The sequence below is a fragment of the Rosa chinensis genome, chromosome 1 (assembly GCF_002994745.2).
Source record: "Rosa chinensis cultivar Old Blush chromosome 1, RchiOBHm-V2, whole genome shotgun sequence".
In the NCBI taxonomy this organism is placed as follows: domain Eukaryota; kingdom Viridiplantae; phylum Streptophyta; class Magnoliopsida; order Rosales; family Rosaceae; genus Rosa; species Rosa chinensis.
This window is the reverse complement of record NC_037088.1, coordinates 27140696-27167402: the sequence shown is the minus strand read 5'-3', so window position 1 is coordinate 27167402 and position 26707 is coordinate 27140696. Positions and strand designations below refer to the sequence as shown.

The 26707-nt window shown below is 34.9% G+C and overlaps 3 protein-coding genes and 1 long non-coding RNA gene across 4 annotated transcripts; all 4 read right to left on the bottom strand.

The window, feature by feature from the left end:
- Positions 1-369: 369 nt before the first annotated feature.
- Positions 370-3550, bottom strand: LOC112164052 (uncharacterized abhydrolase domain-containing protein DDB_G0269086-like). The gene is made up of 6 exons (XM_024300298.2): positions 2841-3550; positions 2624-2755; positions 2207-2539; positions 2001-2129; positions 1344-1849; positions 370-1142 (listed from the first exon to the last, which is right to left on the bottom strand). Exons 1-6 carry the CDS (start codon positions 3498-3500, stop codon positions 542-544), a joined length of 2361 nt encoding a protein of 786 aa, XP_024156066.1. The 5' UTR covers positions 3501-3550; the 3' UTR covers positions 370-541.
- A 7170-nt stretch (positions 3551-10720) lies between these two features.
- Positions 10721-23699, bottom strand: LOC112181990. Its single transcript, XM_040512873.1, has 17 exons — positions 23517-23699; positions 21355-21451; positions 21039-21086; positions 20637-20804; positions 20417-20524; positions 19028-19177; positions 18790-18918; positions 18506-18551; positions 18374-18400; positions 13790-13855; positions 12427-12510; positions 12225-12349; positions 12068-12127; positions 11785-11961; positions 11592-11684; positions 11259-11316; positions 10721-11072 (listed from the first exon to the last, which is right to left on the bottom strand). The coding sequence occupies exons 2-12, from the start codon at positions 21437-21439 to the stop codon at positions 12226-12228; spliced, it is 1035 nt and encodes a 344-aa protein (XP_040368807.1). The 5' UTR covers positions 21440-21451; positions 23517-23699; the 3' UTR covers positions 10721-11072; positions 11259-11316; positions 11592-11684; positions 11785-11961; positions 12068-12127; position 12225.
- LOC112181991 (ATP-dependent DNA helicase PIF1-like) lies at positions 13884-14663 on the bottom strand. The gene has a single exon (XM_024320414.2). It carries the CDS (start codon positions 14661-14663, stop codon positions 14148-14150), a length of 516 nt encoding a protein of 171 aa, XP_024176182.1. The 3' UTR covers positions 13884-14147.
- Positions 23700-25189: 1490 nt separating the features above from the next.
- On the bottom strand, positions 25190-26373 carry LOC121050937. Its single transcript, XR_005804438.1, has 2 exons — positions 26136-26373; positions 25190-25528 (listed from the first exon to the last, which is right to left on the bottom strand). It is a non-coding gene; the product is annotated as an uncharacterized LOC121050937 (long non-coding RNA).
- Positions 26374-26707: the final 334 nt, after the last annotated feature.

Sequence of the window (26707 nt, the reverse complement as noted above, 5' to 3'; positions counted from 1 at the left end):
CCCTCCTAAACAGGTGTAGTAGCGAAGTGTTTGTGTAGTAGCAGGGCCTGTTGGCGGTGCAGCGGCACGCTGCCTTGTTTTATGTTCAATCTTCTGCCTCCGTGTATATTCAATCTTTTTCATTTTATGTTTGGTCACCAAACCCGAAAACCACAATCAAATGCCTTCCAACATTACAATTCCCCAAGAAAATATCACACCAACCTAACATTAAATTTTGGTTTGGCTTAGAAAATCTGAATCAATTTCAACCTTTTAAGAACCTTTGCAATTCAAGATTTTGATCCCCTTCCCATCCTACTTGTTGAAAGATCAAAAAATGATAGGCAATAGCAAATCTACAAACATATCCCTATCTTTTGCACATGAAAATATATACTAACACCGAATCCCATACGATTATACACAAAAAATGAAAATATATACAAATATATACCAACACCAAATCTACAAATATATACTAATTTGGATGACTGACTTAACACCGAATCCCATACGATTGGTGCACCAAAATAGACTACTAATATGTTTGTTAAGTCCTTTAATTGCTCTTCTTCCTCTGTTTCTTCGATGGTTTCTGCACCTCAAAACCTTCTAGTTGCTTCTCTTTCCGATCGGTTCTTTCTTTGATTCTCTTTATCGCTGATCGTGTCCTTGGTTCATTTGATGGAGCAGTAGCATGAGCAGGAACAGCAGCAGGAGCAGTAGAATGAGCAGGAACAGTAGCAGGAGCAGTAGCATGAGCGAGAACAGCAGCAGGAGCAGCAACAGCAGGAGGAGCAGTAGGAGCAGCAACATCTTCATTGGCCTCTTCATCTTTTTCTACCCTTTGCACTATCATCATTAGTTGTTTGCATTTGTTTCTCCATTTTCTAAGCTCTTCTTGCTTCTTCTTCAACTTTGTCTTCAACTTTTTGTATTTTTTTGACACTTCTTCTTTTTCATCCCACAATCTCTCTATATAAGCTTGCTTCCTTATGCAGCTCTCGATAGCACTTCCCGCCATATCTTGTTTCAGCATTGCTACATCTTGCCAATGCTCCACTGTATTGATCTGCTCTTCATCAGTGCTTGGATAGCCAAATTCATCGTACTCACTTTGCAACAAGGCTTCCCATTCATCGAACCAAACTGGATCATTCCTGCACACAGTAGCATACAACCTCACCCAATTATGAACTTTCTATATTCCAACATCAAAACAACCAGCATTGCAATCCACACAACATGAATCAATATAAATGCAAACCATATAAAACAAAAAAATAAGCTTAATAATAAAATAATAGAGATACATACAAATCTGTTCATTCACAATCATACCATATAAATGCAAATCATACCTGCTCTTGTACTCTTCATTCACAATCTCTTCTACAATGTTGTGCAAGATTTGATCAGCAATATTTGCACCAGCCTCAGTAGCATCTTTTTCTTTCCTTGCAGCTTCATTGGCCTCAGTAGCAGCTTTTTCTTTCCTTGCAGCTTCATTCACAATCTCTTCTATAATACTTTTCAGGGTTTGATCCATAAAATTTGCATCGGCCTCAGTAGCAGCTTTTCTGTTCCTTTCAACATCATCAGCCTCAGTAGCAGCTTTTCTATTCCTTTCAACATCATCAGCCTCAGTGGCAGCTCTTTCATTCCTTTCCATTCGATCTGGTTCTCCTCCGTCAGTTCCATCCCGATCATGATCGACCTCAGTAGCAGCTTTTTCATTCCTTTGCATTTGATCTGGTTCTGCTCCTTCAGTTCCATCCCGATCCTGATCGACAAAGTTTGTTTCATTTTCCTGCCCCCCAAATCCAGTGTCAAAGCTAAAGTCATCTCTAATACCATCCGCAACATCCTTAACCAAAAGAAAATGATAATTCAAAAAAATTAGAAAATAATGCAGTATCACATTATTACCAATCAAATTACATCAAAACAAGGTAAAGATCCAAAGTGAAGTAGACCAAAAGAAATCTGCATAAACCGAGAAACTTAAATTTATTTACCTCTTCTTCCTCAGTTGCACCCAAATCTATGTCATTGACATTTACTCCACTTGTGGTTTTTGTTTGCATTCCTTCCTCTCCTTTATTCTCGTCAATCTTTTTCGCAAAATTCATGCTGTTCATATCCACCTAAAAAACAAAGCAAAGATGATTTTAGTAAAAATGTACACGTAGCTGCTATAAATGTAATTTTTCATTGTAGTTACCCAATCTCTTAATGTCATGTCTTCATGTTCATCTTCGAAACCTTCTGATTCATTATCAGCTGTCTCTTCTTCATTTCTACGTTTTTCCTTTTCAGCTGGTGCAGTAGCACCCTCATTCGAGATCTTATTTTCTTTACTTTTTGCTCTCTTTTCGGCCACCCGCTTTTTGGCTGGGTTTTTGGCAGCTACTGTGGCCTTCTTTTCTTCTCTTTGTCTTTTCTGCCCCTTTGCCTGTGCAGTAGCAGCATGCTTTGATGGAGGGTTCTCAAAGTCATTGTCACTGTTTTCCTTGCCATGTTTGCTTCTATTGTTGTCGGCAACTGCATTATCAATCTGCAATAAAATATTTTTCAAGTTAGTAGCATATTGCACAGTATCATAACCATATATAGTAGCAGACAGTAGCGTATCCATCACCTCTATGTCATCAACTTGCATTTTCTGCAATTCTTTTGTGAATTGAGGGAGACTCCACTTGACGCACCCTGGAGTCATTGCTTCTCTGCCTTTAATTTCAACAAGCATAGTACTCCTCTCGCATATCCAATACTATAACAAAAACAAAACAGATATAAGTAACACATAATTTAACTATACAGTAGCAATAGGAGTAGCAGTAGCAGTAGTGACTTACCGGGATTAATGCTACACACCCACTGATTTGCCTTGCTTTTCCCGTTGTGGCAGCTTGCAAACACAATAACAAATAGTCTCTAACAGCTCTTGCCCAGTTATATCTCCTCATTGTCTCAATATCAGTGATGCATTTCACAAAGCTCCATCCTAAGGTAGACCCCGAGCTTGCAAACAGTAGTGTGATGAACAGATGCAGTAGCAGCAACTTTGTCATGTTCTCTATCCACCCAGGAGCTTTTTCCCTTAACTGCTCATCAATACAGCTCATGATTCTTGCTTTTTTTATCCTTCGGTCATTTGCAAAGAACCTTTGAACAAGAGGATGATCAGTCGGCTTCTTAGGATCATCTATTGGGTTTGGCACCGTGAGAGCTGATTTTTGGTTTGGCAAACCCAAAATGTAGTGCACATCCGATACACTTATTTCTGCCAACTTGTTTCCAAACTTAAATTTCTTCAAAGCCGGCTTGTAGCATTGCACTAACCTATGCATCTCTCGATCTGATTTTGCAGTTGTGTTCTTAGTCATCAATCCCTTGTCATAAGCTTCAATCAAGTTCCAAAATGGCGTCTTCTTCAACTCAGCTTTCAATCTCATCTTTTCTTCACGATTGAGTTGCTCATACACTTTATGAAGCACATCATGGAAGGCAATCATATTGCACCTGTATTGGCAATATGATTGTTTCTGGTCTTTGCCATTGTTCCTTGCTCCATCATTCTTTTCTTCTTCCTCCTCCTCTTCTTCATTATCCGGTTCTACCCCGTCTTGTTCTTCTTTGTCTTTTTCATCCTCAGCTTCCTCATTTTCTTCATCCTCCTCTTCTTCCCTATCTTGTTCCACTTCTTTATGCTTTTGTCTCTTTACTCTAGTACTTGGAAACTTTATCCTACATGCCAGAGCTTTTCTTCTCACCGGTTTTGTGTGATTATTCCTTGTATCATCACCCTTTTGCACCTACACAGAGTAGCCAATTTGAATTATAAACAAAGTAAACTACAAAACCTTTGATTAACAAAAAACCAAAACCTTCAAATAAATTTCACAAATACAAGAAACTGCACACAGTAGCACATAAAATAAATTGCACAAAGAAACTTCAATTGAACACAGTAGCACATAGCAATAATAAACAGCAGAAATAAACTTCAAATAAACACAGTAGCACATAGCAATAATGCACTGCAGAAACAAACTTCAATTTAACACAGTAGCACATAGCAATAATGCACTGCAGAAACAAACTTCAATTGAACACAGTAGCACATATCGTAGTTATATGCACTGTGTAATTTTCTATTTTATAACAAATTACATCTAAGTTATTGACAGAATATTGTTTGACAGATACATCCTTAAAAGATGAAATTAAACATCCAAGGACAACAAATCAACGGCAGCCCAATGAAACAATATTACAAAAACTGAAGCAAAATCCTGTGACTAGTTTGTACTAAAGCTTTGATTCTTTATAATCCATTATTTCAAGAACTGATTTCAATCGATTCTACTACTACTTTCGAAGACACATAAATTAAGGCAGCAAAATTTGAGTAAGAGCTTACCTTATCAACCTCCATTGGAGCCAGATTCAAGCAGAGTGCTACTGCTTCGGATCTCTTGCAGTGCGTTTTGGATCCGTCAGAGATTTTAGGGTTTCTGACTGAGTGCTACTGCTTCCCCTGAGTGCTACTGCTTCCTAACACTCCAAACTGAGTGCTACTGCTTCCCCACACTCCAAACTGAGTGCTACTGCTTCAAACGGCACAATCCTTAACGTTTTCTGAAAATTTTCAAGGTTATGTCAGTCAATTGTATAATTAGCCATAGTGATTTCCACATCCAAGAACCAACTGAAACTACCGTCAACTATGAAAACAATTAGACCAGAAATCTTTAAACCCTAACTGAAAGGAATCCAGAAAATTTTCTCAAGTCGGTGCCAGTAAATTGTCAAATTAACTTCGATTCATTTCCAAGAAATAACTAATCTTACAATACTCAGATAATTAAGCGAAAACCCCAAGAAACTCGAAATTAGAAAAGCGGTACTGACCGGAATTCACGGTCACGAAGCCCATCAGATCGTCGCCGTCGTCTTCGTGAATGGTGAGCGCATCGTCGTCGCCGGCGCGATTCAGATTAGAATAAGAGGCGAAGGTCGATTCCGGAATCAATTTGAGTGCTACTGGAGATTTTTTTGCAGTGCTACTGCTTCGGAGATTCAAGCTAGATCCGTCGCCATCGTCTTCGTGAATGGTGAGCGCATCGTCGCCGCCGGCGCGATTCAGATTGGAGAGAGAGGCGCAGGTCGATTCCGGAATCAAGCTGAGTGCTACTGAAGATTTTGCAGTGCTACTGCTTCAAGCCAGATCCGTCGCTGGAGAGAAATTCACGTTTGGGCTTTTTTGCGTTTTGTGTTTTGGGATTTCAGGCTTAGGTCGTTGGATTGTGGCAGTGGCATAAGCGTAAATTTTAATAAAAACTGAACATTTTAGTCATTTTGTAACATAATTCGAAGCCAGGCCCAGTTACATTTGGTTTTGGACCTGAGCTTGTGTCCTTATTTGTATAAAATAAATTGAAGGTGGGTTTTCTGTGTTTATATATTTGGTCAGGTGCTACTGTGTAATTTTCTAAAAAAAAAATGCATAAATTAATTAAATTCACTAAAAACTCTACAAGACGAATAATATAAATAATTATATATTCATAAATAATTAAATCCAATAATTATAAAGCAAAATATTTCAAATTGTCTAATCCTATGATCAAATACTCCCAACGTCCAAAATTTCAAGAAGAAGTATAACATAATCAGGTTATACGGGTTCACTTCGTGTTGGCGGGTTGACCCGTGACCGATCCATTTATTAAATGGGTCATGGCGGGTTGACCCACGGCTGACCCGCTTTTTAATCGTGCGGGTTCAACCCGTTTTATTTCGTGCGGGTTTCGAGTAGTGTTATCGGGTCGTGTCAGAGTTGACAGCCCTAGTTCAGGGTTACAATGTTAAGACCTACATATATTCACGGCAATTACACCTGTTTGAACTCAAAATTAACATTTTTTCCCGATAAGGGAGACTCGAAGAAATCCGGGCCAATATCCGTGGCCCAAGCGATATATTTCCTACAAGTTCGGAATATATTATTTAGAGGCTAAATAAAGCCTACTTGGAGGCCAAGCAATCTTGAAGCAAATCTGAATATTCCTTGATCAACTAGTAATTATCAAATATTTGATAATTAAGGATAGTTGGTTTGCTTACCAAGATTGAGCAGGAGGGAAGGTTGTGGACGTAAAAGCAGGGGCTCTTATTGATTAAGGAATAAATGGCGTGGACTTGCAGTTGAAGGTATATATTGCAATTAAAGAGTCCTCGCGAAGATATAATCAAGGATGCGAGCGCGGACGAGTTGGTTGGCTCGCGAAGGTCAAGTTGGCATGTATATATACTTCCCATGCAATTAGGGCATGGTGAGACAATAATTAAGGAAAGAAAAATGTGTCATGCATGAGAGGGAAATATCAAGGGACCCACATATATTGCACCCAAAAGATTGCTGGAGATTGAGCAGGATAGGAAGGGTATAATTATCCTTGCTTACAAATCAACAAGGAATATATATCATGCAATTAAAGATTGCAGCCAATCAAGCAATTATCCTTGCTCATGCATGGGCCAGGCCATCTGATATTTGCAGCCAATCAAGCAATCAATGCTTGCCCATTTAATTAAGCTGAACGTCAACAAGAAGACATATATATATATATATATATATATATAATTGCATGGAGCTACAAAGTCTTCGCGAAGGCATATAAGACGTGCATATCCAACAGCTCGCGACCAAGAAGATTACGTCTAGTACTCCAAAAGGTAATTAACTTTGCCTAGAAGATTGCTACGACAGAGTCAATCTATTATTGCTTACGATAGTTATCAAAACTATTAAGAGTTTTGATTTGATTCAAGGCCAATAACTGTGGCCTAAAATATAGTATTACATTCCTATTTGGAAGGTGAATCTACAGCAGTAGCCTATATATAGAGGCTAAAGACGATACAACAGCGGCAAAAACTCTCCAATTAATCTCTACGATTACCCAAGTCTCCCCGGAGCAACCTCTCTTACCGGTGACCACGTTCCAGTCCCAGTCTCCTCGAGAGCCGACTGTCAGCGCCACCAAACCAACCCGGCAACCGTGCTTCCAGTCCTAGTCTCTCCAAGAGACGACTGTTAGTGCTATTGCCACCGATACTACCAGCGAAGCAAGGGTAACGCCCTCGCAACCCCAGCGAAGCTAAAGTCACGCTTTAGCAAAACCTGTGCTTTCTCTAACTTCCCAGTGATTGCTCTGCTTAGTCTACAACACTAAGTATCGATTCGGTGAACGCAAGAGATCACAACCAAAGTCCTTACCAGTAAGGCGAAAAGTCCTTTTCCGAAAGGCAAGAAAAGAACCTTGTGACGAGGTTGGTGCTCTCCTCGTCCACATCGTTTGATCAAGAAGTCAGGTCAATGGATTCTTCGACGACTGCACCCCACGGTGCTGGCACGCTTGCGCAATCACATCAGCAAAAGAGACAGTTTGTACTACACAGGATTTTCACGTCAAACATTTTGGCACGCCCAGTGGGACCACGCTAGAGTCTTTTGTGTTCACCATCATTGGGATGCTAGGGGAATATCTTTACCGAAGGAACTCCTAAAGTGAAATGATGACCAATGTTGCCACCATTGACGACACTACGACAAGAGAGGCTTTCGTTCCGAAGCCTATTCCAGAGGGAGCGACCTCCGAGGTAAGGTTCGCGATCATCATGGTAAATATTGAAAATCATCGCAAGAAGATAGCTGCTGACTTTGACAGGGAAACCGCGAAAACAGACCAGCTCATACGCGAACTAGACGAGCATATCGCCCAACGGATTGAGGATACCAAGCGACAAAAGCAAGCCATGGAGGCCATCCCGAACCAAAACAAGCAGACCTCATCGGAGTTCGCGACCTTGCGCAATTAAGAATCAGCACGCGAGGAGGTTGTTTCTGAGACTGAATTGCCTATAGGTGGCAATCAATTCAAGGGTCTCACTGGTGAGTCACAGCCTTACACAGAGGCTGTGCATGGAGAAGATGATCCACGAGATTGTTCTTCTGACAATATAATTGTCTCAAAGCAAATATGTGATTTCTCCACTGATCAGGCCAAATATGTGGCTACTGATCAGATGCATGGGGGACAAGATATTGCACAGATTCACTCCTTTGATAACCAACAGCAGATGCATGATCAATTTAATTATGACTCTGCTATTGGACGTCATGGCCATGCAAAGGAACAAGAGCATGGTCCACTTAATTATCAATTAAGGCATGACCCACCTTACTATTATCAATCAAGCCTTGACCTTGCTACTGGACGTCATGGTGAAGGTGGCCACAATCATGGCCAACTTAATTATCAATTAAGTTGTGGTCTTGGGAAGCCAATCTGTGGCTTTATTAATCAATTCAAGTTGAATTTCTTCATCAGTGCTTCAAGGCCAAGCGGTGGCTTTGATATATGTGAAGGATACATCTGCAACCCACTTTGCAAGAATGGCCAGAGTAATTATTCTAGTGGCCAGTTTGTCCTTCGCGACTGTAAGTTTGAGTATCACCAGTACAAGTTAGCTCTTGTTTACAATTATTCAACTTCAAATTTCTTGCAAAAGAAATTTATATATGATGATACTATACAGTCCATAGAGGCGTCTCAATATGATGTCTGGAAAGAAAATGGAGGCAAACAAATATTAGATATGCCTATCTTTGAAGAAGAGATCAATTCACCACTCTTTGGTGATTCTAAATATGATCTCAACACAGAGCCAATATATGATGAGTATGATGAGAATTACAATTTAATTATTGGTTCCAAAAATCATATGCAAGAGTTCAAGTTCTTTGAGGCTCTTGATCATGAGAATTCAGACCAACAAGTGGTCAAATACAAAAGCCAATTTGTGGCTTATTCTAGAGACACCATGTTCTATGACATGGTAGTTGGCGACAGAGCCGATCTTGGGACACCTTCATCTCCAAAATTGCAATTGAAGATCATGCTTTGCCAAGCAACAAAGATACTTGGGGGGCAATATTACTCCTTCTACGAGCCAAATTTCTTCCAAGTCTTTGACGCGAAGTGTCTTTGTTGCTCTCCTACAAGCTCTGACAAGAGAGGTTTTTGTGCTATGAATTTTGATACATCAGAGCTTGGAGTGAAGCATAGATGGCCTCCCCCGCGACATTCTAGAGGTTAGCCAAACGAATTGCCGCTAGCTTCTTTCTTTGCTTTTAATTCTTTGCCAATTTTCAGTTTACATCTTTCTTTTCGTTAGTTTAAAAAAAAAAAAAAAAAAAAAAAACACAAAAAGAGAGTTATGTGTCGCGAAGGAAGCGGAGACATCAGCGAGTGATCGCGAAGGAGATAGCTGCGAAGCGAGTTCGCGAAGGACGCCAGAGATTAGCGAACGTCCGCGAGGCCGCACGACCGCGAATGTTTCGCAAGGAACATTTTCGCGAACGCTTTTCTGGCAAGAGATGACTACGCGGAGCTAATCTCTAAATTCCCGTCGAGGAAGCGGCGCTTGCCGAGTGCACTTGGCCTAAGTCTCATCAGCGAGATATGGTCCGGCGAGGCGCTGCGCCAGAACGATGTGCACGCGCTGAGGCAAAGTCATTCTAAGGGCCAGCAAGTGGACCTTAATGGATAATCTTCTGCCAACCACAGTGGTAGATGTCAAGCACTACAACAAAATCCGGCATTAGTGACCAAATTGTCAGTGACCACATCAATGTTTGTCACAAATGCTATTGAATTAGTGACCACTACTATATGTTGGTCACTAACACTTTTATGACTAATTAAATTCATTTACCCACCCATCATTCAATTTTTAATGACCAAAAGTTTTAGTATTAGTGACCAATCATATTTGGTCACTAATGTTTTTAGACTTTTTAAGGTGTGATTTTGGTTTAGTGACCAAAATTTTTCAGGAGGGAGTTTTTCACTTAAATCTTAGAGTAGCGCGCGTTTCTTAAAACACGGCTTTCAAGTTTCAAAATAAAATTCTTTTCCAAAGCGCGGCATTCCAAAGCGCTATTTTAAACCCGGTATAAAGATAAAATTCGGGAGACAGACCCCTCTTTTATCTTCATCGTCCTCCTCCCTTACTCCTCTTCTTGCCCAGTCGCCCTCAACACCCTCCCTCACATCCCTCTTTATCCAAACCAATCCTTGCCTCAATTCGGACCATTTTCGACAGCTCGTTCGAGTCTCTGACGGTGTCGCTCGACCTTAATTTGCGCGATCGTCAATTCGCTGGACAGCACTCCCAGAGTTAGCTGTTGTGTTATGGGCTTCTGGCAATTACGATTGGTGGATATCATGGATTACAAGTTTGTTTTTGGCAAGTAAAGCTTTGAGATTTCGGTATGTGGTGGGATTTAAGAATTGGGGATATTTCGTGATTTTGAATTTTTGGGTGTTTCATTGATTTTTTGTTGCAGGTCCATATAGAGGAAGCTGAGATATCACTAGTAATGGTGCCCGCGCTTTTGCCGCGGGATTTGTTGTTGTCACTGAAAAGGATTTGATTCTTGAACACAATGCTGTCTAAAATTGTTTGGTTTACATTACTGCAGTTTACAATGAGATTATATCATAGCATACTATGACAGCATCAAGTATTGCAGGGAGCAGAGGATGCTAAAATAAACGGATAGACATGTTGTAGCAGCTGTCCTAAGATTGAAGTAACTGAATTTCAAAAACAAAATCGTTTAATGCAGAAATTACAATGTTCTAGCAAGTAGATTGACATATATCAAAGAAGCAAATTCTAATGACATCACATAAAAAATGATGCCCCCACGATGCAGCGGGTATCTTATTCATCCATTATAAGAGAGTGGTTACAAACATTGATGCATCATATAGCTAAATAGTTCTTTTATACATTCCAATTCAAAGTTAGGTGGAAATACATGTGTGGTACAAAATCTGCCAACTACACATTGTGTCACATAGTTAAATCGTAAATTTCTGTATGTTGATTTGTTTTTTCTTACTTGGGAACAGTTGTAGTCCTAGTTGGCCCCGTTTGCCTTGCCATAGCAATCAAGCACATACGGTTGTAGAAAACATGTAGTGGTCCTATATATTACAACTTATGATCTGCAAAAGATGGGTATTGGAATTCAGGAAAAAAGGAAGACATATAAAAACTGAATACACAAATTGTCAATACAAAAAAATTATTTCAGTAGTACGAAAAAAGTCAAAATATTATTTTTACAGCTAGGTTGAACCTAATATACAACGATTTAATATTAGATTAAAAGATAAACATAGACTTCGTACCTCATCAAGATTAGTTAATCTTCCATCCAAAGTAGAAGTATTCATGTTTAACCCCAATCTGTAAAAAAAAAACATAAAAAAAAAATGGTGTCAATAAGTGCAGCGTGTAACACAGCAATAATGAAGCATCCAACACAGCAATAACGAAGCACATTAGAGAAGAATCCATCACATTTGACATTTTAATTAATCAATTTTAATTGTAGACAAACTTTTAAATAAGAAAGAATACATCAACAGGCTATTTTGATTGTTTTTTGACCAAAGGAGGTTGAGATTTCAAATCAAATGTCAAGTTGAATTGAACATAGATTGTTAAATAATGATATGTACCTGCAGCTGCAGCCTCTTCGCAGTTAACATTATTTTGTCCTTGATCTTCGAAGTTTTGACTTTTGCTCTATCCTTTCTCAATCCAAATCACCACTAATAAGTTACATCAGATGATTGTGAAGATGATCAGCATACAATATATAAATTATCAAGAGATTGTTGAAAAACATGCAAGTGATAAAAGTCCACTTACTTTAATCTTGGTCTTGAAGAACCTCTTTGTTTATCTAAGCCATTGATTCTTGAATCTGGGCTTGTGCAGCAACATTAGCAATGATGTCTCTACATGTGTTTTCAAGATGTTTGATTTGTGTAAGGTTATTCTAAATGGAATGGTTTCTTGTTGTATGATATATTGCAAGCCCTTGATCTGTTCTAACAATGTACAATTAGAGAATAGCATATAAGGTAAGTAATCACAGGAAAATGATTAACAGATAAATATGGAAGTAACAATGCTTGGTAAGAAGACATACCCACGCATGACACGCAGCTCTTCCTCATGTGAGCACAACTGTGTCTCTCTTGCTGAGTTGCTAAACTGAACTAAACTCAATAAGTAGATATTAAATTTATTATACAGAACAAAAGAATTGATGTAAAACTAAATGAAGTAGTCACATGCACTTGTACCTCATGCATGTTTTGATATATCCCTGCGAACTGTTTGAATCGTTTTAGCATCAAAGGAACTGGAATTGGACTCATAGTCCTGAAAAGACTCTTCCCTAGTGTGGCATTTTAGAAGAACAACCATGCTGGAAGGTAGGTGGAGTATGAATTTAGCTAGTTAAAAAAAGAATGAAATGCAAAATTATGAAAGAAGTTATCTTGCCTGTACTGTGTAAGTCCTGAATACGAAATCATGTCCAAGCAAGCCAAACTTTGGCATGTAATTATTAGCAATCTCATATCTTCGCTGAACATATATAAGCAATTGGTTGTCAGTAATTCTAATACAAAGTAATTGAAAAGAAATGATCCCCTGAGCATATATATGAATTATAAGAGAAACAAACAATACCCTGGGGTATCATTGATATGTTTTGAATGCTTTCTTTCGGTTGATGACTAATTTCAAAAAATCCAATTCCCATTTTGTTTGAAACTGCTTTAACCTATTGAAGTCAGAATGTATATATAAGGACAAACTGTTAGTATTTATGCATGAAGGGTGACCCTAGCTTGCTGTGAATTCCAAAACCACAGTTGGTTTAACTCACCAAACAGAGCTGTGAATTCCAAAACCACAGTTGATACATACATACATATAATTTCTCCATTTTTTGTTTTCCTCTATATTTCAGCCTTCAGGATACAACTCTTAATGCCTTTGCTGAATTTTTTTCAGACAAAGACCATTAGTTTCTATATTCTCATGCTTGATTTCCAGCGATGTAATACTGCTGAGAGGATGGTGGGGTTTTCAAGAAAAATGAACTCAGAAAAAACTTGTTTAAGTTGATGAACTCTCATCTGCAACATATAGCTTTGCTAACTTTCAACCATTGATCCAGATGATAAAACCCATGCCAACTTCCATAAATTTTAGACACTGATTTTTAATGACCTTACAGCTCCCTCTTTAATTGGAAGTGATGAGAAATATCACATGTTCTGGAATGAGCAATCCCATAACTACTGCAATTTCATTTGAACAGTGTATATCACATGTTCTGAACTGTTTTAGTTGTAAAAGGAGTTCTACAGCTCTGTTTTATGCATGTAAGAGAAACTTGTGGTCATAGATGTTGCAGAATTACAGAAAGCAGAACATGCAAAATCACAGATGTTCTAAGCCACAAATAAATTTCTTTTCCATTGCTATAGTACATGTTATCAGAATTAAATGAAAACCCATAATCAAGATTTCATTTTTTCGTATTCCTTCACTAAGCCACTAACCAAACACAGCTCCACACACAATTAAATGCCTCAAAACAGATGAGAGATAAAGTAGTAGCAAATTGATCAAAACTTTCTCTGTCTTCACTTGTACGAAATTGATGAACTATTGTATGCATTTAGCCATTGATGTTTGAATTAACAGATACAGTTTTGTTTTCTAAATCTTTAAGTAAGAATTGACTGCATATATAAATACTATTTAGCTAGACCGATTGGTTTACTTGAATCACAATTTTCTTCATAATTTCAGCAAAATTCCAGAATAAAAAGAATGAAAGATAGATACATACCTTATTTCGAAGGCTGCTGGTTCTGGTCGTCTGGCCTTCAATTGGTTTGATGGGAACCAAATTAATCTGTATAAAAAAGAAAACCAATTGGTTAACCATTAAATTCAAGACATGAATAAAGTGTCAGCAAAACACACATATATAATAGAATAAGAGAGAATCAAAAGATTGATTAAATCAAGTGATTCTATGAGAACCAAATTTTACCCAGTTTTTGGCGATATCGCAACAGTAGATGTTAAGCTTAATGGAGGCTTTCCTAATTGAAAGGCATATATCAAACGAAAATATATCAAACTTTCGTTTGGTATAAGAATTTCAAATGAATAGATAAATTTTTTGTTTGTCTTGTTTCTATTTATAAATTTTGTAACACATCTTTGTAAACAATATTTTTAGTGTATTTATTTGGCATATCGTTGTTATTGTTTATTAAAATTTTTAACCCATTTCTTGATGTAACTCTTGAGAGCGCTACATATAATTGTCCATGTGTAAAAACAGGTTCAGGTAAATATATGCCCACTTGATTTAGTGACTGACCTTGACTTTTGTTGATAGTCATAGCATAACATGGTCTTATTGGAAATTGTCGTCTTTTAAAAATAAATGGCCATTTGTTTTCAGATGCAATAAGAACAATTCTAGGTATAAAAAATTTTTGACCTATGTTGTTTCCTGTTAATATTTTTGCTTCTATTAGTCGATCAAATAATTGTGTTATTATTAATCTTGTACCATTGCATAAACCAGACATTTGATTTAAATTTCTTAGTAACATGATAGGCATTCCAATTTTTAAAGTTAATTCATGTGATGGTAATCCGTTAAATTCAAGCTTATTCAAAAATTCTATTGGATATAATAGATTCATATTTTCATTATTTCCGGAATTCAATAAGATACTATCAGCACTTAAATAAGTTGTTTTGTCACCTGGCAATAGATTAATAGCATAATCATTTATATCTCGAACTGTGGCATTTCACGGTGTAACAATTGCACGTTCTCTTAGATAGTTAAAATTATTGTAATTAATGTTAAAATTTGAATAAGTTGCTAGAAAAATTGCTTCTATCGGATTTGTATAAGTATGAATGAGTATATCATTTGGAATTTCAACCCAAGATGCATCTCTATCATTTTCATCGTTAATTGAACATATACGACCTTCTCCTATTTGCAATAACCAATTTGCAAAAGTTGAAATATTTGTTTTATCTTTGTCAGTTAGATTTTTTTTTGATAACCTCATATTCTCTGTTAGATGAAATATTTTAAATGATGGCCAAAGATATGAACTATTTAATGAAGCTTCAATTATTTGTTCTTTAGTTCCTCCTGTAATAACGGGTAAAATTTGTCTGAAATCTCCACCTAATAAAATAGGTTTACCGCCAAATGGTTTGTTAATTTGCATATCATTTGGATTTGATAAGATGTCACGTAAAGATTTATCTAATGCTTCAAAACAATGTTTATTAGACATTGGAGCTTCGTCCCAAATAATTAATTCTGTTTTCTCAATTAATTTTGCAAGATGTGTACCTTTTTTTATTGGACATATCGATAAATTATTAATTGTCAAAGGTATTTTAAATCGAGAATGAGCAGTTCTACCATTTGGAAGTAGTAATGAAGCTATTCCAAATGAAGCAACAGCTAAAACAATTTTTCCTTCAGATCGTAATTTACTTATTATTGTATGCCATAAAAATGTTTTACCAGTTCCTCCATGACCATGAACAAAAAAAATATTAGATGTTTTTTCTTCAATTCCTTTAATAACTTCATCGTACACAATTTTTTGACATGTATTTAATTGAGCTACTAAATTTGTATGCTCACGTTTTAATTGAAGACAATCATAATCTAGTTCTTCTCTTAATAATTTGTTATTTAATTCTAATATTTTATCTGTACTGGGCATTGGCAATCGATGATGTTTTAACGAACTTGATGATTTATTGAATATTTGTTCTAATTCAAATAGTAATTGATTTTTTAATTATGTTTCTGATAGAATTAGATTTGGATTTCCGAGTTGAATTCTAGCTTTATGCAAAATATCGTCACACATATTTGACCAATGTGAATTTAATAACATCTCAGGATTTGCAACATCACAAAATAGAATAATTGTGACAAAAAGTTCACGAATTTCAAAAGCTGTTGCAGTATGTAAAGAATCTGTTAATGCTTCAATCCATTCATTATCATCGTCTAATAAACCTAAAACTCGGCAAGCTTCTTGATAAAAAGTATATGTAATACCATTAATTGTTTTTATTGAATCATAATTTTGGCAACCTTTTTGAATATTTAATAACATTCTCATAAAATATAATTCACCTAATGCAGGATGTACATGTGCTATTCGACCGATAGTTTCGTATTGTTTTCTACGTGTCCAACATTTTTTACGATCGTCCCAAACAAATTTAGTTGGAAATTCCGTATAAGTTAGTTCAGATGCATCTGAGTACATTAAATTTGCTTTAAACCATCCTGTAAGCGTAGTATCTTCTCCACTTTTTTCTTTTATTATTGATTCAAGAGATTGGAATTCATTAAAAACAATATTTTGTTGTGAAGGCAAATGAATTTGTAAATGTTGAACAGCAGGATGCCGAGAATGAATTGAATATTCAAATAATCTCCATACAGATTCATGAGGAGTTAAATAACGACAATTTAGATAAGTTGTTATCTCATCATTTAAATTTTGATTTAGTAGAACTCGAGCTCGATCTGGGCCTTTATTAATGTATTTAAATAAATATTTTATTAACATGGATTGAGAACATGATTCAACATTAATATGAGCCTTATATTTTAATAATAAATTTGGATTATAAGGTACAACAAAATTATTTCCAATATGTACATTGTTTTTTACTATGAATTTTGTGTGATCATCACGACGTCTGTATATTGGAGGTGTATTTGCTTCAAACGTAGTATTTGTATTATATGGTTTTGGAAAAAATTTGGAACATTTTCCATTTTTCATGCAAGGAGATTTTGAATTTATTTGTCCACAGGGTCCATGAATCATAAATTGACTAACGATTTCATAAAGTTCTGGATTATTATCTTTATCTGGTAATTTAGCTGAAATAATTGAATCTATATCAGTTGCTGTATAACATTTATAATCTTTTTTTAACCAAAATAACATATGAGCATGAGGAAGTCCTCTTTTTTGAAATTCTACTGTGCAAACATTTGCATCAATTTGTCCGAAAGGTTCACCAGATTTAATATGAGCAATCATATTTTGTAATTTTATGTTAAATATTCTTGCAATTATGTCAGGTCTATCTTCAACTTTATGCTCAGATTTGTTTTTGAAGTATCTTTCTATTTCGGGCCATTTAACATTGCAAGTAAAAGTTATAAATAAATCAGGATTACCATATCGTCTGCAAATTGCCATGGCATCTTGATAATTATTGATCATATCTCTAGGACTTCCAGTGTGAGAGCTAGGTAAAATAATTTTTTGTCCTAAGTCAGCCCCTTTTTTAATTCCAGCTAAAGATGCAGTATAAATATCTTTATAAGCTTCACTTCGAAAATTCTTTTGATTTTTTCTAATCCAATCCAATCGATTTTCTTCAACAGTTGCATAAGCATCAACTAAAAATTGTTGAAATAATCGTCCACCTTTTAATAAAGTACTTATTACATTATTTCTATCTTGAATCTGATATGTAATATAAGCTCGCATCGACATTCTTTGTCTTTTTTTTGTAGAATTTCCCGTAATTTGACGAATTACCAAATTTAGTGTATATCCATCTTCACCATACGGAAAAAGTATTGGATATTGTAATGACATATATTTTGGATGTATTTTAGAGATACGTTGTAAATGTCCATTGTTTGATTCAATAATAATATCCTTATTTGAATTATGTTCTCCAATATCGCCTACTATTAAGCCACCAATTTCTTCAGTTGTCGGTTCTTCATATTGCTTACTGTCAGTAGGTTGACGATTGAGTATAGTCATATTTAATGAAACTAAAGATTCATCTTCAAATTTATCTCTCATTGTTCGGAATTCTTTCACTAATTCATTGGTTTCATCAAACATTTTAATGAGTCCTCTAACAATATCTGGTTTAATATTATTATTAATATGAGTAGGGTCAATAACATTAATACGATTCGAAACTTCATTTTTTGTATCATATATGTATAATTGAGCATATTTAGGACATTCTCCATCAGAAGGTAATAACGAACCCATTAAATAGTGTACTTGGCCACTAATTTTAAAAACATAAGGACCTGTTCCAATGTTTATTTTACGATCAATTGTTGCTCCCATTGATGTAAAAGAAAACATTGAATTATAGACTCTGATATTTTCTCTAAAAAGCTTGCTTTCTGGACCATTATTTGGATTCAATAATGTTTCAAGAAAAGTTGGTGTTGGTTTTGATTGTCGAATTGCAATTTCACCTTTTTTGCAACAATTTGTATAAATAAGAGGCGCATTTGAAGATGATCTCTTAAGAGCTTCTCCAAACCAAAAAGATGCATTGCAATGATCACATGTATAAGTGTTATCACCTGAATCTTCGTATTTCACGATTAATCCTGCAATCAGAATTTTTCTCTTTGGTAAACAATTCATACGATTATAACTATTTTTTCAAAACAGTACAAAGGAAAAAAAAAAAAAAATCAGAGAATTCACCTTGCTTGCTTCTTTGATATGATGCTTGACCAAATGAATGTGAGCATTCACCTGTGGATGATGTTTGAAAACAGTTGGTCAAACTACTTATTCAAAGTATAATTACATCATCAATACTTGGAAAAACTTTCAGACTCATATCATGAGTCTGCAGAAATTGGGAGTGATCATTTCCATTTAAATCCAGCAATACATCTAGTCATCTACATGTAAAACTCACAAAAACAAAGAGTGAGATTATACACATATTATCTAATCTTCTTCTGGGTAAATCACTTGTTGAACTTACCAGTTGTACCTCCATTATTAGCATGCAAGTTTTGACGAAGAAGAAAATTTTGGTTCACAGTTGCATTGGCATTCCCACATTCAGAAGTCGATGAAATCTGGTTCTTATTTGTTATTCTTAACCTACACACTATAAGCAAAATTTAACCAGTGCTTAATTAATTTGAAATTGTAAATGAATGATACATTGTGCTAATATTATTTGTTGAGATCAATGTTGCTCAAAGTCTAAAACTTACATTCTCTCCATCTCTCTGATCTAACTTGATGATGTCCATATTGACTAACTGCAGTAACATTGTCACAATTATCCATTTGTTGCATTTCGCTTTCACTATCATGACCTTCAGCGTAATCCATTGCTGTCCAAGCAGCTTCTTGAGGGATAACTGTATTCAAAAACATAAACCAGTTAATACTTCAAATACTTATCTCATATTTACCAGATGTTACCAGCAACAATCACAATAAACCATTCTCATTCCTAAACAAACTATGACTTTGTTCAAAATTCTTTAAATAGCTCAAAAGGGCAGTTCAACCACAACTTCCCAATCTCATCCTTCAACAATGGCAAATGAAGCATCGAATTGGATTTACTACACTGGCTATTCTATAAGACCATATAGAGCGTTGTGGGTGATTGTAAACTACTGGAAATTCTAAGGCACCAACCTTTTTGGGTAATCAAGTTTGACCTTTATTAAAGACACTGAGATTCATTTAAATAGAGAATAACATCTACTATTGTATTTTCAGGTATAAATAAACAATAATTTTCAATCAAAAATAAACCCCTGTTCTTATTTCCAATTAACTCATCATATTTTTTTTTCATTTCTTAGCAACGAAAATAAAACGCGAAAAAAAAAAATAGATGGGGAAATTAGAGTTAGTTAAATAAACATTTAAATGAAATCATCATAAGAATGTTAGCAACTTAAGCAAATATAGCGAATATAAACAATATCAGGATCATCTAAATTAGGATGCAGACTGCAAATTTAATATGCCTGTGGTTAGGTTTCTTCTAAATTAGGATGCAGACTGCAAATTTAAAAACATTGAGAGAGAGAAAAACAGATCAGGTTAGTGCTCTTAGTTTGTCTATATTTACAGCTGTATTTATAAATCACTAAACTTTTGTCTATAGTAACTAACTGAAAATCAATATGAAAATATTTACAGAACATTTAGTACCAGACTATCTACAGCTTATTTACATGTAAATGGATGACTCATTTTCAACAAATGATAAAGACAATACTGCAAAAGCAGATAGCTTGATTTTTCTTTCTGCAACAAAACAGAAGAAGACTACCAAAACACACAAAATATATGGAAACAACTATGACAGTGTCATATCTAGATATTCCAAATTGCAAATTATTTAAACTGAATGCCGAACAAACAGTAGACAATTGTTGCAAACAAACAAATACGAAAACATTAGTATACGACAGCACCACACAAAATAAAATTTGATTTAATCAAGATAAATAAAAAGAACAAAATCTATTGATATGCGGAAAGCAAACAATAGGAACAATAAATATCGATCTCAGACACAATATAACAAACCTATTACTAAAATTGAGTTTGTATATTAAATTATCTAAAAAATTTACCTTCTGTAATATTTTGATCGTCACCTCGAAATAGTTCCTCAGAGTGTTCAAATCCATTGACATTCTCACATTCATTTGATGCTTCAGGAATTTGTGCAGCGTGACACACTATTACAAAAAATCAAACAATATAAATCAGTTTACATTTCTAAACAAACCAAAAATTTTCCTAAAACTGTTTAGATAGATCAACAGTTTAAAGCACATAAAATATACCCACTTGTTTTCCATCTATCTGATTTAACTTGATCACACTGATCTCCGTCAAGAGAGACACGATTAGATTTAGGCCTTCTCTGCTCAATTGCCTCTCTAGTTTCATGACTTTCAGTAGCACACTGTTTTAACAACCTTTTTGTTCCTCTTAGCACACTTTTCGGCGCCATCACTGCAATCAAGTATATAATTCAATTAACAGGTTAGATCATTATCCTTCATAATAATAATCTGTAAATCAACTTGATAATAACAATAATGTGTAAGCAGACAGTCTATTTACAATAAAGTATCACGTCATGCAGCGTTATTAAATTATCTAGCTTCACTCAAAAACAATAATCAAATCACAGAACGCATACACAATTTTTGAATCTCATTAATAACATCAGCTAAACATCCATACCTGAATTCAAAACACTTTCAAATTCAGATACCTCACTACTCCCAATATCTGCACAACAAAACAAAAACATGTCGCATTGGTTAAACAATATTGAAAACAACATTGCATAAATAAACCATCTGTTTACAATAAATCACAACATCAAATTTACAGAATGAAGAAGAAAATAAAACATTACATAAACTACAGCCACACAACCCCCAGCAAAACATACACTTTATTTTAATCGCCAATCAAGAAACACCTTCTGAACACAAAACAAACAGTTACAATTATATTTCAACAGCCAAACAATTTCTATAAAAAAATGCCATACCTGGATAAAAACAGAATGCTGAACCAACACCAAATAACAGAATCAGGAGCAGTGCCAAAAAAACAACCCAGATACTCCTTTGCATAGAACCTAGGGACTGAAAACCAAAAAACCTATCACCATTCGAGCACCAAAAAAAAAAAAAAAAACATAGGTAAAACAGACCTTCAACCTCCTCCAAATTAAATCAACTAAAGTTTAAAAAACGACCAAAATATTATCATTTAGTAATGATGTTGTAACGTAACCGGCCATTTGTAGACTTTGAACAAAATGCACAGTATTTCTAAACATTGACAAACGATATCCAAGAACAGCCAAATAATTTTTATTTAATTTTGTTTAAATATCAGATTATTTTATTTAATGGAAGTTAATGAGATGTTTCTTTCCTGATCCATAAGTTTCTTTGAAGTTTCCAATACTCTGTTTCTAATGCTAAGCTATACATACATTACATCGAAACTAAACAAACAAAAATAAACTGAAGTACATTATTGTTGACTGAAAAATGTAAAGAATTAATTATGTATGCACCAATTACCTTCACAGGTGGTGATTATGCCCCTGAACTTTACAACCATTAAGTTAATGTTCTTAGTTTTCCCCTCTCAATATTCTTAGATGTGTATTTACAGTGTAAGTGTACAACTCAAAATTTAGCACCTCAGAATAATTGCTTCAGCTGCGATTCTAGCCTGATAGTTAAGGTAAACCTTCACCTATTTGAAACTCAATCTTTAATCACAGATTAATAAGACCAATCCAATTGTTTTAAGATTAGTATCACATGATTAGTCAATGAGAATATGAGATCATCCAACTCTATATAGCAACCTATCCTTTCCTAGGTTTATCCATTTGAACATTTTCACACTAAGTCAAATTTGAAAATTAATCCTTAAGCTGCCAAAAAAACACAACCAAGAGATCATCATTTAGTCATCACATTGTTACATAGCCATTTGTAGACTTTGAACAAAACTGCACAATATCTCTAAACATTAACAAACAATGTCCAAGAACAGCCAAATAACTTCTATTTATTTTGTTAATTAGATTGCTATACAGCCATCCAATCGTATCAGATTATTTTGTTTAATGAAACTTAATGCAATCTTTCTTTCCAAATCCGTAATTTTCTTTGAAATTTCTAATACTCTGTTTCCAGCGCTCACGTATATACAGTAGATATTCAAACTGACCAACCAGAAAGAAAAAAAAAAAACATAAAAGCAATCAAAAAATTTTAAACCAAAAAAAAAAAAAAAAAACTGAAATCTCTATCTTCTAATTTTTTCAATCAACCATCAACATGATCCTAAAAACTATAACCAAAATTGGAGAAACCAAAACCTAAACTCAAATTCAACTTAGAAGACGTGACTTGAATGAATAACATGTAACATGACTAAACTTGACAAAGATTGCCTCTTTCGAAACACATTCCTAATAAAAGTTTTGACACACTGTAGATTGCAGATAGTGAAAATCTTTGCTTCTCACAGTAGTAACAATTAATATGCTGCTGCTGCTTATAATATCATATATATATATATATATATATATATATATATATATATATATAATCCCACAATCACATCCCTATACGTTCTCATTATGATAGTCATATAACACCAAAGTTGATAAAAAAAGTTCTTAAGTTACCAAAATTGATAAAACCATTCCACTCAAATACCTATATCTCTAACCCCAGAACAAACAAAACTAAAAGAAGAAGAACACAACAGCAAAAAACACAAATTTCCGAACCTGCAATCCCTACTCTCCAAACTAAACTCATATCTATTACTCCTCTTCTTCTTCTACCATTTGAACACAGCACTGAACCACATTTGGAAAAAAAATTATATTGCTATTACAATACTTAAAGGCCTCGGCAGATACTAAATCTTAGCCAACTCTTAAATAAAGTATAAACAGAACAAACTCAGAATCAAAACTCTGAAATTACAGAATCAAATTCAATCGCCCAAAAAAAAACCCCAATTCAGTAACCCTAACCGTAGAAGCTAATCAAACTCAACACAATCAAACTCAATTCCCAATTTCCGAAACCCAGAGTCAATAACATGAATCAAAAGAGAAAACAAAAACCCAACAAAAACGAAAAAAAAACATAGAAATCTGGGAAACAATACCTTCGATACAAAACGCTTTCTCTCCACCGATCTGAATCTTGCAGACAGATTCGACACAGATCTTCTTTCCCCTCGCAGCAAAATGAAATCACCACTCTCTCTCGGTCTCTCTCTCTCTCGGTTTCTTTCTCTCTCTCGGTCTCTTTCTCGCTCTCTCTGTTTCGACCGACTGTACTTCCTCCAGAAACCACGAACGAAATCTACGTGTATTTGACTTGATTATAGAACGATGGCATCCCGTAAATCAGAGAAAAATAAGGGCAAAAGCGTCACTCCACTTTGTGAACAGTGATGAACAGGAAACGGGGGCAACTGAGCTTTAGTATATTGTAAACTAGCAAACTTGCCCGCACTTTGCTGCGGGAATTACTGTTATATGTTATTGGGATAATTGAAGTTTATTTAGCTAATGTTATTGGGATAATTGAAGTTTATTTAGCTAAAGTTATTGGTGGAGGTTGTTGAAAAGAGGAATTGCTTTAATAGATGATAATACAATTGATCTTATAACATTACATAGCAGAATGTATGTTAATCAACTAAGAAAGCAACTGACGTAGAAGACTCCGACAGTAGAATTACTTATACGTTGTAGCTGCACATAAATATATGAAAATATGTCTTGGTAAAAGGAAGAGAAACCAGAAACCAAAAGTTATATGGCGGTTGTGAAAAAAAGTAATAAACCAGACATGTCTATCCTAATTATATCGAAAAAGAAAAATTTTTAGCTACTATGATTCATTCTCTATTGTTGTCCCCAGTTAACAAAGTAATTTGCTTTTTGGATTTTTGCAAGCTTCACTTGCTTCAAATACAAAGACATTGAATAATCATTAAACTTATGTATTTCAGGTCTTTCTCTAGTTATAACTTCTCAAAGTTTAGGTACTTTTCAACATCCCTAAACAGCAACAACAGGTAATACATTAACAAAAAGTACAGTTGTTGTACATGCTTTTCTCAATTTACTCTATTCAACCCTAAACCCAAAAGTAAAGAATAAGCAGAATGTCTCTTTATTCACAATTGAGAGAAGTAGGCTTTTCAAGGCGTAGAATTTACTGAGATCTTCTTATTCACATTTGAACTTTGATTTATTCATTCACAGCTCTACCTCAAACACAAAAACAAATATAGTATCATTATTCGAATTTTTATTCATCATCTATAATACAGTGACAAATGTAGACCAATAAACTCGTAGTTAAAGACAGACAAACTCTATTAAATTGGAATGTCAGTATAGATAGGTTTTCATTAAGTCTGCTGTTCTTCAATCCTAAGATAACTATGATATTAAAGATATGAGGAAATGACCCTGAAGCTCTTTATGAGTTTCGCTTGTCGATGCGCAGCTCTGGCAAGAATATGTAATTCTGCTCTAAAGTTTTATACTTTGATTTTGGCATCTGAAACCCCATTTTGACCAGTGATAAAATAGACTCAGTTGCCAAGCGTGTCTGCAAGCTATAGTGGCACATGAAGTTCCGATGATCCAGAATTCTTTATCCCAGAATTTAACACAACATGAAATCATTGAAATGCTTATGTCATATTTTTATCAATATCCACCTAACTGGAGGTAAATATACTTTCAATGAAAACTAACAAAGTTAGATACATGATCACATACTTTTAATGTGAAGAAAGTGGAGAAGTAAAAGAGAATATATTTTTACTAATCAAAGGGGCAAAATAGTTTGGAGAGAAAACTCACCAGTTGAAATTCACAGATTTAGTTTGAGGGCAAAGTCCAGAAAATGATCCTAAACTCAAAACTAAAACCAAAATTGCAGAAATAGCTTCCTTTCAAATTTTATCTTTTTCAATACTAAATGTTTAAAGTTCAAACAATTTTGACATTTTCTTTCATGTTACCAAAGATATACCCAAATTAAACACACAACTCTTCGAAAACCCAGCAACCTCTTCGAAGACAAACCCAAACCTTCCTCCAAAAGTCGACCAAAATCTTCAATCTCTCCTCTTCTTTTTCTTATCCCAACGATCTACCATCAAAATCAAAAACCTTACATCAAATCCATAACTCGAAATCCCAAATGTCAACCAAATACTCTCAATCAATTGCATTTTCCTGCAGGACATGTTTACTCATTCTTCTATTTCTTATTTTAAGAACAGACATCACCATTACATGTTGCTATTTAGACTCTTTGGTGAAAGAGATCGAACACATATACTGATATATATGGGTAGAAGGGAGACTACCATATTATTATCCAACAAAAAAAAAAAAGGACACTGCCATATTACAAAACTTCACTTCAATTACCATTTCAATTAATCATATTAGCCAACTCTTCATTTAAGCATAAACACAGCACAGCGACAAAACTCAATTCCCAGCTTTTCAGCAAACTCGGAATCGAAACTCTAAAATTAGAAGTCAAATTCAATCACCCAAGAAAACCCCCAATTCAGTAACCCTAACCGTAAAAGCTAATCAAACAAAATCAAGGCCCCAACCACAACACAACCCAACCCAACATAACTCAATTCCCAATTTCCGAAACCCACAATCAATAACCCGAATCAGAACAGAACAACAAAAAATCCAATCAAAACGAAAAAACATAAAAATTTGGGAAACAATACCTTCGATAGCGAAGCTTTCAAGATCAATCCAAACAAAATGCAGACTCTCCCGATTCCAACAGTATATTATCGCCTTCCACTGCTCCAGTCTCTTCTATTCTAAAACACCACCATCAGACTAAAAAAAAGGGTCGCGTAAGAAGCGAGTGGAAGAATGGCGAACTTGTAATTGAGTGAAACAGAAAGGGTAAAAGTGCCACTTCATTTTGCACAGCGAGGAACAGTTAACCGGGCTTTAGATATATGTATAATAATTTGCTATGGGAATCTGAGGTATCCATCAACACATGAATCTGAAGCTTTATTTCTTCATTTATTTTTTTGTTATATTCATGCATGGGTTTATTTCATCTCTTTCAGAAAAGTTTTAATACTTTTTTTCTTTTATTTTGTTATCATAATAGGGATTCATAGTGTGCTTATGTGGAATTCATTGGAATTAAGTGACTTGAGAATTATTAGTTATTGAGGAAATTTTTTGACTTGAGGTTCCATCAGATTAAAGATTTCTCTAAACTGTCAATGAATTCCGTTTTTTTTTTTTTCAATTATTTTGTGCTCTCAGAATCAGT